General features: G+C 38.0%; 1 protein-coding gene across 7 annotated transcripts in view; it reads left to right on the forward strand.

The window, feature by feature from the left end:
* The window catches only part of FTO (FTO alpha-ketoglutarate dependent dioxygenase), a 229,747-nt gene extending 220,633 nt beyond the window's left edge, over nucleotides 1-9,114 (forward strand). For 6 of the 7 annotated variants that reach the window (XM_051805881.1, XM_051805887.1, XM_051805886.1 and 3 more), the window contains one exon: nucleotides 6,198-9,114. In XM_051805881.1, the coding sequence (XP_051661841.1) occupies nucleotides 6,198-6,366 (169 nt within the window). In that variant the 3' untranslated portion in view covers nucleotides 6,367-9,114. The remainder of the gene's footprint in view (nucleotides 1-6,197) is intronic. The other variant, XR_007907503.1, reaches the window with a different exon arrangement.
* Nucleotides 9,115-13,387: the final 4,273 nt, after the last annotated feature.

The following is a 13,387-nucleotide window of genomic DNA, read 5'->3' on the forward strand; positions in this document are numbered from 1 at the left end:
CAAAATAAGTCAAATCAGAAGTCAAGACGTCAACATTTTTCAACTATAAACAAGGTAAGCTCCAGTTCCACATGTAGATCTCATGTCTTGGGTTAGTTCTCCAGAAAGAGTACTTTTGAGAGCATAGGAATGGTTTCCCTCTGATATAGGTGATGCAGGGTGGAGCTCTGTCCATGAAGGATGAAAGTACCAGTAACACAATGGCTTTTGCAGGTTTTGTTCCCAACAGAACCATTGCCATTTCTTCAACTGTTTGGTTTCATTGTTCTTTGGGAACCTTAATCTGTGGTTGTAAACCTTCACTTGTTATAGGCTACTGTGACCAAACAGGTGCCTGGAGTAGAAGAAAAGTAAAAATTAGGCATATTTTAACTTCTGAAATTGCTGATACTGGAATGGGCATGCAACTGGAAAGCAACTGCTTTTCAAATTTCTCACTCCTATTCCGTTTCTTCATTAATTGCATTTATCCCTTCCACTTGTTAATTTTTCTTGTAGGTAAATGAAAGTTCAGTTCATCAAATAGCAGAAGTAACTTTTTCAATCCTTTTTAGGGACTTTATAGCAATATCCTGTCCATGTCCAAAGGTGAAGGAGAATTTGTATTTACGGCATCAACTCCAATTTTCGCTTTAGAGTTTTTCTGTTCTTTACTGAGCAAGTCAGTTTGATCAAACAGATTTTTTTTTTTCTTTCTGTGGAAACTTTGAAGTTACAGAACATCACATCTTGTTACTCCATGTTGTATTAGCTGACTTACAATGCCAATAATGTACAATGCCAATAATGTACAATGCCACAATTGTAAGTGGCTAAAAGAGTTGGGAAATTTCACTCTGAGAAACTATATCCAGCCTCTTGCATTTCTTCCATAGTTTATTTTGCTTGGTGTTTATTATTATGCTTACTAGCTCATGCATATCATGAATGGTTCCTGGAGAAGCATTTGGGTTGAAATCTTGGCCTTGTTGAAATCACTGGAAGTTTAAACATTGACTTAAATGGCATCAGGTTTTAATTGTGATGTTTTCAGCAGCAGAAGTAAATTTGTCATACCTGTCAATGACATATGACATACACTATTTAGAAAAAAAACAAAAACCAAGGTTAATTTATTTGAGTATTTCTCCTCATCTTTTCTCTGTGCTTTGCATGACAATTCAAGTAGCTGAGAACGCACTGTGTCCTCTTGTATATGCTCTGGCAACTAAGAGTGTTAGCTTGAAATGACATGGGATAATCCTAACACCGAGATTAGAGTAACTTCACGTAGTTTGAATAATAATTTCCATGCAAAGGAAAGATTTGAAGGACAAGGATGAAAAAATCCAAACCTGCAAGCAAATCTCTGTGTCTCAGGTACCTACACTATTAGGATTTGTGTTCACACAGCAGAGGTCTCTGTTGGAACATTAATAACCCATATTTGACCAGACCCATATGGGCAATGTCATTGTGAGTTTTAAGAATAGAAGGTGGTGTCTAAAGAAGTTACTGCTGTTGCTCTTAGTCAGAACAGCACTTATGTTAGCAGAGTTGAGTCATTTTAACTGATGTCGGTATGGGTTTAGTGAATGCATTTGTCTCAGCAGGGTGATCCAAATGCTGTTTTTACCTGGGCTGTTGTTTTAAAAGTTACTTTGAAGTTCTGAATAAGAGCTCAGTAACACCTTTATTCTAGCATGAATAAAGAGAGAAAATAGCTCTCATATAAAACATAACAATTTCAGGAATGCTAGAGTAAGAATGTATGGGTGAGTGTGTGCTTTTGTACCTGCAGAGCAAATATCCCACCCTCCCTTTCTGACCATATCAGTACAAGGGGGAGATGGCCAGACCCATTTTTCTTGTCTTACCTTACGAATTTCCACGTGATCTCCCTTGGTCTTTGAACTGCCAGGCGTAGACAGCTAAATTAGTACCATCTAGGAAACAGGACTGTTTATATCCTCCTCACTCTTAACACTCCTGTGCAGTCTGAGCTGCAGATTGACCCCTATTGATCTGATTTGACTACACTTCTCTGGAGTAGACAAACAGTGCAGTAGAATTCAGGGACCCTAATTCACAGTACCTTATTTAGGTTCCTGGGTAATTCTTATTTGCATTAATCACATTCATCAGCAGAACCTGAGGCTGCCTCTTGGCTTTTATGCATTCTTGTTCCTGACAAGGGAACAAAAAGGTATCTGCATTGAAAAAGGACTGTTTTAAGAATATTGATACTTGATAGTTGCAAAACTTAACTATTAGAAAGAAAACTGTTTTTCAAATCAATGGCTCACGCATTACTGTAAAATATATCGATTAAAAACAAAGCTTAATGTTAGTCATTTAGCCAGCAGAGTGATGCAATACTGAAATAAATTTATCCTTTGACTTTTGCATTAACCTTTTATTGACTGCTTGCATACTCATAATTAACACACACTTTAGCTAGCTTGGTTAATTCTAGCATTGTGATCAGTGTGCTCTGATGTAGCTGACACCCTGATCATCAAAATGTCAGTGCAGCCCAGGGAACCATAACCAGGCAAGTGTCAGTCTCACTGAGCAGATACACCTGCCCATGGAGATGTTAGCCAGCTTCCAGGGAAAGTGTCATGTATTGCCATGCAAGTGGTCATACATTCATACAAATGTTTGTCAGCACTTAGTTGAGCATATATTAATAGTTCTTGGTCAGTATTAACGAGCAAAGTCCGTTTGGAAAAAACAGGCAAAAAGGGAATCAAAAATCTGTGAACTTTACAGGGTAGAGGTAGTGAGAATGTACACTGCAACAGTAACTAATTGTTCCTTAAAAATGGGCTTTATTAATTGAAACTGCCACGAATCTAGACTATTTTAGTAAGAAAGCAGAGACTATGGAGTTTTGTGTATTCTGCACATCTTTAGACAAACAATCCTTTCTATAATATGTTGGTGAAATGTTGCAGCTAAATTGTTCTGAAATATATCATAGCAGTTTTTGTGTTGTGCAGATAAGATATTGAAGGTGCCCCTTGATTTGGCATCTATTCTGTATCTCAGAACTTATGTGATTTCCACTCTTTACACATTTTGTACGTATGATATACGCAGATTAGTTCTGCTCTCTTTTGGACATTTGACTCTAATTATTCAAATAACAGTTTTTAATTGATATGGAATACCTTCATTAACTTATAATATTATAAATCTCGGTACTTTCCCATTACCACTGCAGTTCTGTGTTTGCAGTCTTTCCCACATGGAACCTCATAGTTTCTTTTGTATTTGGGAAAATAATTTCTGTTTATTGTGAGTTATTGTTGATAACTTATGTTAGCTATCACATACAAAAGAATTTGAAATAATTGTGTGCAGTCATCTGTGCCTTTGATTGTTCTGCTTCAGTTTAAAATATTGCTATCCTTTCACAAGGTATTCAGCTCTGTTCCACTGCTACAAATTAAAGACCATTGTAGGAACAGTTTCTCCTACAGAAATTTTTTTAAATCAGTAGTAATATACTCATCTGGAAGACCCGTTCTTGCACCCTAATTCTGAGTCAGAGCACATCTTTGTATGATTGTGTTCAATCTTGTGGTTGCTATTCAGGTGAACTGCCTAACGAACTGCCAGGTGCAGTGGTGACTGCTTAGAACCCAGCCCCATACCTTCAAATAGGAGCAGCTTGAGTTGGCTTTGATGTCAGCAGATCCAACATAGGGACTGTAGTTTTGTTCAAAATACATAATTCACAAAATGTAAAAATGTTCTGCTGTTCTCACTATATAAAGCAAAGCAGTAGTAATCCAACAGAAAGACAAAGGAGCTGTGGGATTGCTGAACTTGGAGTATTATGGCACTGCTTTCCCTTTTTTGTGCTTTTACAGTGATGCATTTCTGTCATCAGACTTGCACAACAACACTTCCACTCCTCTAATTTCTCACGTGGAATATGCTCTGGCTAAAACTTCCCAAGTGCATGATTGCCTGAAAGTTCAGGCACATGCTTTGTTGTGGGGAGACCTTTCAGCAATGGCTCTGTGGGTAACAAAAGTAGAGAAGGGAAGGTAGTGAGTAGAGGCTCATGGGCTGTCCAGGCACGGCATCACCCTGACTGCTGCCATGTGTACAGCAACACAAATGCCCATATGTGAGGGGAAAGCTGGTCAATCCATTTGTGTGAGAGAGCAATGGTAAAAACTGTGAAAACTCTCAGTGAAAACCGTGTTGTTAATAGCAGATATGTGAGAGAGAGAATGTTTATTATTATCATAAGCTGAGTTTTGCAGACGACATAACATGCCTGCAGTACTTACTGGCTGAGCTTCCTGCTTTGTCATCTGTAATAATCTCTAGATGGTTAATTTATCCCCTTTTAGATTGAAATGCTTAAACTGGAATATCTTATACTACCCACCAAATAGATCATATTATTTTGTACCAAGGCAGAAAATAAAGCAAGATTTTAAAAGTCTTATAGACTTATGCCGTAATTAGTTTCAGCTTCCCCTGCATATTTATTTTCTCCTGTTCCTTTATATAATTTGGAAAATGTCTTCCAAACATGATGGCACGATCAATTAAGTACCTCTCAGAACCATACACTAAACTGCATTTGCTCTAACAACTATTATAAAGCAGCCAGCAAAACAAATCCTCTGTTATTCTGTACAGTGCAGCTTATCAATGCAAACAGTTTAATATTTATGCTAAGAGGATTGTCACAAGTAGCTTCTGTTCCTTTAATTCTTGTTTTAAATAAATAATGAGAACATTTAAACACATTACGCTTCCCAGGGCCCTGAGGTCGGCTAATCTTATTATTTATGAAGTGATGTGCTACATAATAGTACTTAGTGCATGTTAACAGATGCTATTATCAGGGGCTGATGTGGAGAGCTGAAGATATATTGGAATGTTATGTGTTAATACTGTCCTTGTAGTGTAATGTACGATGGATTGAGTGCCCAGGATGCTGGTGTGGCAATTAACCACCCACCAACATGGGTGTAAAGCTGAAGTATGCTTTCTCATGGGGATTACACTGCTATTAATAATTCCCAAGAGAAGAAGACATCTTTCATTTGGCAACAGTCTCTTCCAGAAGGTTGACAGTGTGGACAAGGAAGTTGCATGTGTCAGTATTTTTCAAGTTCATTCTACAGAGATGAAAGACACACATATGTTTAAAACAACTTTTAAGTTCTTGCAATTATGTGCTTTACGGAACACGAACTTTAAAAAATGTCTTATAAAAGTGCATTTCTACATTTTGCTTGTTATCTCTTTAAAAAGCTATATAGGCCTGCAGTATATACCAAAATTGTGGTAATGTTCAGCATTTTTGTTTGCCTTGCCCCATTGTGAACATTGTGATTAATAAGCAACATGCAAATTGTTTGAGGGGAAGGGGAAAGAGGGAGAGAAATCCACCTTGAAGTGTGACAATTTTCTTGATGCAGCACATTGCATTACAGTCTAATCTTTACAGATGTGATGGTTAACACTTATAAAACTTTCTTCTGCAGGCTGTAGTTCAGTTGAATATTATAATTAGACTTCACTAGTATTGATGAATAATCCATTTAATAAAAAACATTGTAATTTAAACATTTTCTCTGGGGACTAACATACACTAACCTCTTAATTTAATTTTATTGAAGTTTTGCCCACCTATTCATCATTGGAAGTTGTTATTAACCTCCATTTCCATTTATCTTTATAGAATTTTCTCTTTTTATATTGCCTTTTTCAGACCTAAGCAGGTTGATACACTTGTAAATCTCCAGAATCTACAAAGCTAGTCCGGCTTCTTTAATATTGTTTAATCTATCCCCCCTGACCTTAATGCAGTAAATTCAGTTTAATCTTTCTCAATAATCTAGTAATACATTGGAAACCGCCAAACATTTAAATCTGATAATGGTTTAATCACATACTTTAAATAACAGCTGAGATAATGAAAAAATAATTCACCATATAAAGGAACACTAACTGAGTTTTCTCTGTGATTGGCTTTTTGAGAAATCCCTGTAGAAAATACAAAGCCTACAACAGAAATCAACTTCACTGGAAATGAGCAATCCATTTGGTCAGAAGATGTCGTATTTCTTTTTTATTATCATCTTTCTCTTTAAATTAATGCACAAATGTATCCTCGCTGAGTATTCAGTTTCTGGATACAGTTTTACTTACGTTGTTCATCTGCTTACCTTTCTTTTCAGATGCCAGTCAGATGCAGCAGAGAGCTTGCCAGAAGACCAGAAACCAGAATGTCATCCCTTCTGGACAGATGATGATGAATGTAATATGCCTCTACCATATGATCTTGAAGAAGTAATTGCTTATCTGCAAAATCTTACTCAATGGATAACAAGTGACCTTCCAGCCTAGAATTATTGATGCTCATCATCTGGGGAGAAGCTTTGTAGTTTAACATAAATCCTTTTCAGCTTTATGATTCCTTCATTATGTGTTGTTTTATATGTCAATGCAGATTTTACCAGTCATCGCACAGTACCTTAGTTACTGTCTCATAATAAAAAAGACCAGCCCCCAAATTTACAGAAGCATGTGTTTTTTAAGACCTGAAGTCCAGAACACCAGCTTTAGTTCTGTCCTCCTCTGCTCTGATTCCCATTGACCCTACAGCCCAGGGATATCCATGTTTCACAGAAGCACAGAATGGATCAGGTTGGAAGGGACCACAGTGGGATCATATGATCCAACCTCCCTGCTCAAGCTGGGTTGTTCTAGAGCACAAGACACAGGATTGCATCCAGACAGTTCTTGATTATCTCCAGTGAGGGAGATATTACCCTCTCTGGGCAATCTGTTCTTCCTCATATTGAGGTGGGACTTCCTGAGCATCAGTTTCTGCCCATTGTCTCTTGTCCTGTATCTCGGCACCACCAAGCAGAGCCTGGTCCATCCTCTGACACCCTCCTCCAGATACTGGTAGTCATTGATAATGTTCCTTCTCAGTCATCTCTTCTTGAGGCTGAACAGGCCCAACTCCCTCAACCAGTGTGTTTTCACAGGTTCCTTTGGTATCTATATTTCAGCTTCCGTGAGTGCCTACAACTGCCTCCGGTTTGACAGGTTTGAGCAACACAAGGTGTATCTCATACCTGTGGCAAAGCAGACTTAATGATTTGGACATCCTAATGAGAGGTGAGGTTGGGGTGAGCCTGCTGGAGGTCTTCAAAACAGAGCTATGAATTCTTCATCCACTAACACGGAGGGGCAGGAGATGATGGAGATAATCCTTTATGCAGTGGCTCCTTGTTAGACCATTTTTTCTGATGAGGAACTCTGGAGGAGCATCCTAACATAGATCCCAAGACTTTCTTGCTGCTTTGCATCATAGCAGTTGAGTACTCCTGGGAGAGATTTCCAATGTGAATCTAAACCTCCTGGGCTCCCTGGAGCTCAGAATTCAGTTCCTAACCATTATTTTGTTTTTTACGTGTTGTGAATTCTGTTCTGAGGCCAGGTTTCCCAGTGCACTGCCTGAAGAGCTGATGGACCTAAATAAGGATTTCCATTTGGGTTGTTGGGTTGATATTGGGCATTACAGCATCTAGTGAGATCTATGAGAACAAAACCAGAAGACTATGAGAAATGAAGCTGTTTGTGAACTGTTTTGTAGTAATGCGCTATAAAAAGAACAATTCTAGGTTGGATGATATATAGCACTGCTGAATGAGATAGAGAATTTTGATTTGGTTAAATTGCTATTTTAACTTGAACTGGTGTACAACTTTGCCACAAAAAGCAGAATAAAATCATTACAGTGAAAAAGCACTCAGGCTCTATTACCACTACAAAAGAGGCCAGTAAGACTCAGAGCTTGACGTTGCCACCAAGAAATGAATATGCCTCCCGTGTTAATCTTCTGTTTAAAGTCACTGCTGAGGCGAGGCTCACCCAGAGCATACCAGCATTCTGTACTGGCAAAGAGCTCTGTGTGCAGATGAGGCTTGTCCTGCTGAAAACTGTACTTTTGACAGTCTAACGTGTGCCAGACCTCCCTGGAGCTAAAGAAGCTGTGCCAGTAAAAATTCAGTTTTAGTGGTATGAAACTGTGTCCACACCTACAAGCTTTTGCCAGAACAATTATATCAAGTAGAGATTGTACCTCATAACACTTTTGGCATAGTTGTGCCAGCAAAACTGTAAAGACCTGAATCAAGTGTTTTCATTGTAGTCCTGAGCTTCTGCAAAAACTGTTAGCCACCCTTTAGAATGTAAAGACTCTCTCAAGAATATATTATTATTTAAAGTAGATTTAATTATATTATTACCTTGATCCACACATTTATCTATTGTCTCTTGTGCCACAGATTTCATATCATTTGGAAATGGGCATAGCTTTTTCTTTCCTGCACTAGCTAAAGCTGGCTTTACCAGTGGGCAAATAGCACGTATTTGGATTAGTGCCACACTAAACACTGTTTACTTTGGAGATCACTTAGGGAAAAGCTAGCTGAAGATGTGGGAATTCTGCTTTTGAAAAGGCAGTTCTTAGAAACAGATATTGCTTTGGAAATAAGCACTATGGATTCAAACAAGTTAATGATGTAACACGTTAACACAGTGTTTGAGAGGACTGTTTATGCTGTTACTTTATGATTACTTTGTGTTTAATTAAGCACTGCTAACAACTGTGGGGATCACAGTATTGAAAGGAATCTGACCGCCACAAAGGGTGGACAAGGCACATTGATGCTGTAGTTTTTAGCTGAAGTGGAGGCATAGCTATTAAAAAATGATCAGCAAATAATTATTTCCAGCAGCAGTAGAAAAAAACCAAACCACTAATAGGAGGCTGCTGGCAGTAATAATAGAATTTTTAAAAATACATGTTCACAGGTCTTGCCTTTGCTTGAAGATTTAAGGTAGTGAATTAGCTGAACTAGTACTAGTCTCAGTGCAGTCACATGGCACTCATTTAAGTCATGGATGGCAATGACATAGAGAAATGAACACCTTTGTAATGAATAAAACCTAAGATTCACTGCCAAAATACCAATAATCAAGTGATTAAACAAGATTAATGCTCTGTATTGCATTCCAGTCTCACATCATCTAAATCAGTATAACTTGATTGAGTTCAGTTGAAATGCAGAAGTATGAGATTTCATATCTCCAAAGCTCACAGGAGTTGGTAGCAAAGACATGAATAAGGCTGATGGAACTATTTGAAGCACATAGTAATGCCAAAGGGTACCCCAAAAGAAGAACACAGTTAAAGGTAAAAAATTATGTAAAAAATTATGTAAAAAACCTGGGAGATCAAGTGTAAATTATCTCTGTGTTGGGATTATGTACTAGAAGCTGACAAATACTTTGAGGTTTTCTTTTTATTCAAATAGTTATAATCTAGCTTTATTAAAATAGTTATAATCTACTAATGATAGTTTAGCAATCCATTTATATTCTAGCTTTAGATGACACGTTTCCATTTTAGATGAGCTGGAAGACACAGACTCTAATGGATATTCAGTGTATAGCAACTGTTTGCCAAGCCTGGCTGCTCCAGAAGCATGAGGACCAAGGTCAAGTTTTTTCAAGGAAGAGGTGAGAGCATAAATTAACTTCTGACATTAAATTCAGTGATTCTTTTTAAATGGCGAAGTTCATGACTTTGCTTACATTTACTTTTCACCAGCCATGAGTGAATTAAGGTAAAATAGTTCACTTGCACGTGTGCACCAGGCTAAATGGATTGCAGAAGATACAGATCTGTTTACCTGTCTGCACTTGCCTTTAGACAATATTCATCAATTTTACAAAAGCTACTGACTAAACATGGAACCAATACAAATGAAATGCTCGAGGCAAGGGCTTTCTTTTAAAAATCTGATACAGAGTTGGTTTTACACTGATAGAAAGAAAATGTTGGCAGAAAATGAAAAACTTTTATTGTTTCTGTAATTTGAGGGATGAAAGATACAGACTGTTTCTAAGTATTTGATAGAAAACTGCTGTGTTATGCAATGTAATTAGAAATATTTTTATAATGCTTTGTTCATATCCTGTGTATGAAAATACTTTATCTCATAGGTCCTTTCTTCTGTTAAAAAGGTTATGTAAATAAATAATAATCTCAATACAGTAGATTTTAAAGGCATCATACTTATGTTCTAAGCTTTACAGCAGGTTCTGATTACACAAAGTATAAATTAAAGAATGCCAGGAATAATCACCAACTGGACACTGTGCAGGATGAGTAACATGCACCACAATAAATATCCAAATCAGTTCCTCAGTTGGGTGAAGCATACTGTTAATAATGCCAGGGTCACAGTCATTCATTTGCTTAAGTGTTGGACTCAGTGATCCTTGTGGGTCCCTTCCAACTCAGAATATTCTGTGACTCTGGATCTCCATCCAAATATGGTTTAGGTTCACTGGTAATGGTGCAAAATGCACTACAAAATCATGCTGGACTACATAATGCTGTGGGGGAAATAAAGAAATTAAAAGATTACTAAAATCCATCATGAAAGGTGACTAAAATATTGTGGAGTTTAGTAATGGACATTGCTCCTTTCTCAGTTGTTGCAGTGCTGTTCCATTAATCCTCTGCCATGCAGTAGAGTTTGGGCTATTGTAATAGATATTAAACTAGGCCAGGAGCTGATGTCTAAGCTGGGGTGAGAGGAGGGGAAGAGAGATGAGATGCACATGAGACCCAAGGGATGTGCTTTCTCAAGGCCACAACTTTATTAACTGAACTCATATGGGAGTCATTGAGCTGTAACTTGTACAGTGCAGGTCAGGATCTCTCCCTTAATTGTTACCACCTGGTGCAAAGTTAATGTTGGCTCCTTAAACCCCTTCCTGCCCCTGACAGCTGGTCCTCAGCTTTTTGCTAGGAGCTGACCACTCTCTGCTCACACCAAGGTTACAGAGTTGGTAAGAGTGGTTGTTCCACTGTAGCAACAGGTGTGAGAAACTCTCATCCCCAGCTTTGTCCTCCACCTCCGTCCTACTGCCCCTCCATGGACTCCAGTCAACAGCTGTTTCCCTTTTGAGATTCAGGTTGCTGCAGCTCATCTTCTACCTATCCCACCAGGATGGTGAGCTGCCATGGGGAGGAGTCAGACAAGGAGGATACTGTTTGCAGTGAGGTTTCTCATCCCAAAAAAGACACCCACTGGACTCCCCACAAGAGAATGAAAATCTCAGCACTGCACTAACCTGGCATTAGAGGAGGGGAGCTGCTGGGGAGTGATGAAGGATTCTGGCTAAACCACCAACATTGGTGTTTTGGAGGACTCCCAATCTGTCTGATTCTGGCTGTCACCTCACCCCACCTGTAGAGGCAGAGGCAATCCTGAATAGGACCACTGTTCTCTTTCCTGTCCAAACTGACTCTTCCCCTTCAATGTGGCTGAGCTTGCATCTTCATTTACATTCATCTATCCTCTTCATCTTAGCCTAAGGGCATTCATTGAACAGGAGAAGATAATTTATACAGTTGTAAAGAGACTGTACATAGAAAGGCTGCAGAACTGGCTGAATAACATGTAAAAGCCAAGAAATAACTGATAAAATTATCACGTTAAAATGCTGATATTTGGGCATGAGCACTTCACATATGTCATGAAAACTATGGTTTATCTCCTTATTGCTTTGGAGATATTCATAATCCAAGAGGATATATTATGCTGTGGTTTACATCCTCTAAATCTCCACTGCTTTTAGAGGGCTTGTCCATGATGACTAAGAATTTGGTCACAAAAGTTGTTCTCCTCCCCCTCTCTATCATCGAATATTTGCTTTCATGCCAACACATCTTGATCTGATTAGTCCCCTTGATTACAGGCTAAAGTAAAAAGTCAGGTGTATAGGATTCCCATTATCCTTTATTTCGCTGCTTCTAAGAACAGGTCAGATAGAGTTATTTCAGTGAAAATGTGAACAATCAACTTCTGTTTACCATTAACCTTCAGTTTTCTTTTCTTAAAATCAAATCAGGGCTTGGTAGGCAGTTATTTTCATACATGTCCCTTGATCAGTGGAACAATCTGTCAAAGGCCATTAAAGCCTTTATTAGGTTGAATTGCATTCAAAGTTAAGCTATCCAATCATTTGAAGGGCTATGATGATTGTTTTTAATATAGTATACATTGATTTCTCTGTCTGAGTAGAAATGTAACTTTGAAACTAAGCATGTATGACTAGGGCATTTTGCTATCTGGCATGTCCTGAGAAGCTTTATTTCTTGTGGAAGAGGAATGTCTACATAAAAAAAGGAAAAACAAATGCAGTGAAATCACCTGTATGTTCTCACAAGCCTTTCATTTTTCCTAGTTCATTGTAACCCTCACGGTATAACATATGTGGAGTGGGAGGAAATTTTCCAAGGCCCTTTGCTCAAAATCTTCACTGAAAAATTTTGACATCTCATTGTAGTATTTTAGAAGCGACTCTGTATCTTAAGATCTCAGGATTCTTTACACAGAGAAACTGAGGCAGAGGTCAAAAGTGCAGCAGGGATCTGACTGCTAGCACTGGAACCGGGGGTTGTATAACCCTCCATCAGTGGTATATCCCCATCACTTCCAGTTAACCAGCTCAGTTTACAGATTAAAGATGCTCTCATAGAACTTGTTGTCCTCCAAAGTTGTATCTGTAAGTGGAGCTTTAATCTGACCTACTCATGTCATATTTAGCACAATATTTATTTGCATAAGATATGATAATGCATCTCATGTAATAGAGATCTTTTGTGCCTCCTAAGGTTTGATTAAACTTTCCAGTGAGTCTTTTAGTTACAGTCGAGGTCCCTGAGCTCTCAGTGGAAAAGGTAAGTTTTATTGGAACTATTAAATTATTCCATGGAGACTATGCAGTATATAATACAATATAATACAGTCCACACTCTTTTACCTCTGTTTAAAGTATGACCACTGCATGCCCTCAAGGGGGTATAACTGCTGTACTAGGAAACTCTTAAGAAAATACCCTGTGGGTATTTGTACTATTTACCAAGGTGAAGATGAGTTGCTGGAACAAACTGGAATGTTGGTTATGCACCTATTAGCACTTTAGTCTGGTACCTATTTGGTAGTCTGGTAGTACTTTACTGAGAGCACTACTTTACTAGTTATTTTGATGAACATCCTAATAGTGTATTACCCAAACATTATCAAAGCATTCCACATTTCTTTCATTGCTGTTCTTTCTCTTCAGTCAACTAATGGCCCTCCTTTCCCTTTTGTCTCAGTATTAACAGTAATGTTATTAACAAGTTTTGTTCTTTGTTAGGCTGACATGACTTTAAAGTGAGAAAACTTTAGAATTATATATCAGATAGCAATCTCTGAAGTACGTTTATTTTCAAACCAATTTATTAGGATTTTATTTTGCTCCTTTTTTATTTAGTACTTCCACATGTAAT

Source organism: Manacus candei, unplaced genomic scaffold, assembly GCF_025592945.1.
Source record: "Manacus candei isolate 608988 ecotype Guabito, Panama unplaced genomic scaffold, ASM2559294v1 h1tg000065l, whole genome shotgun sequence".
Lineage (NCBI taxonomy): Eukaryota > Metazoa > Chordata > Aves > Passeriformes > Pipridae > Manacus > Manacus candei.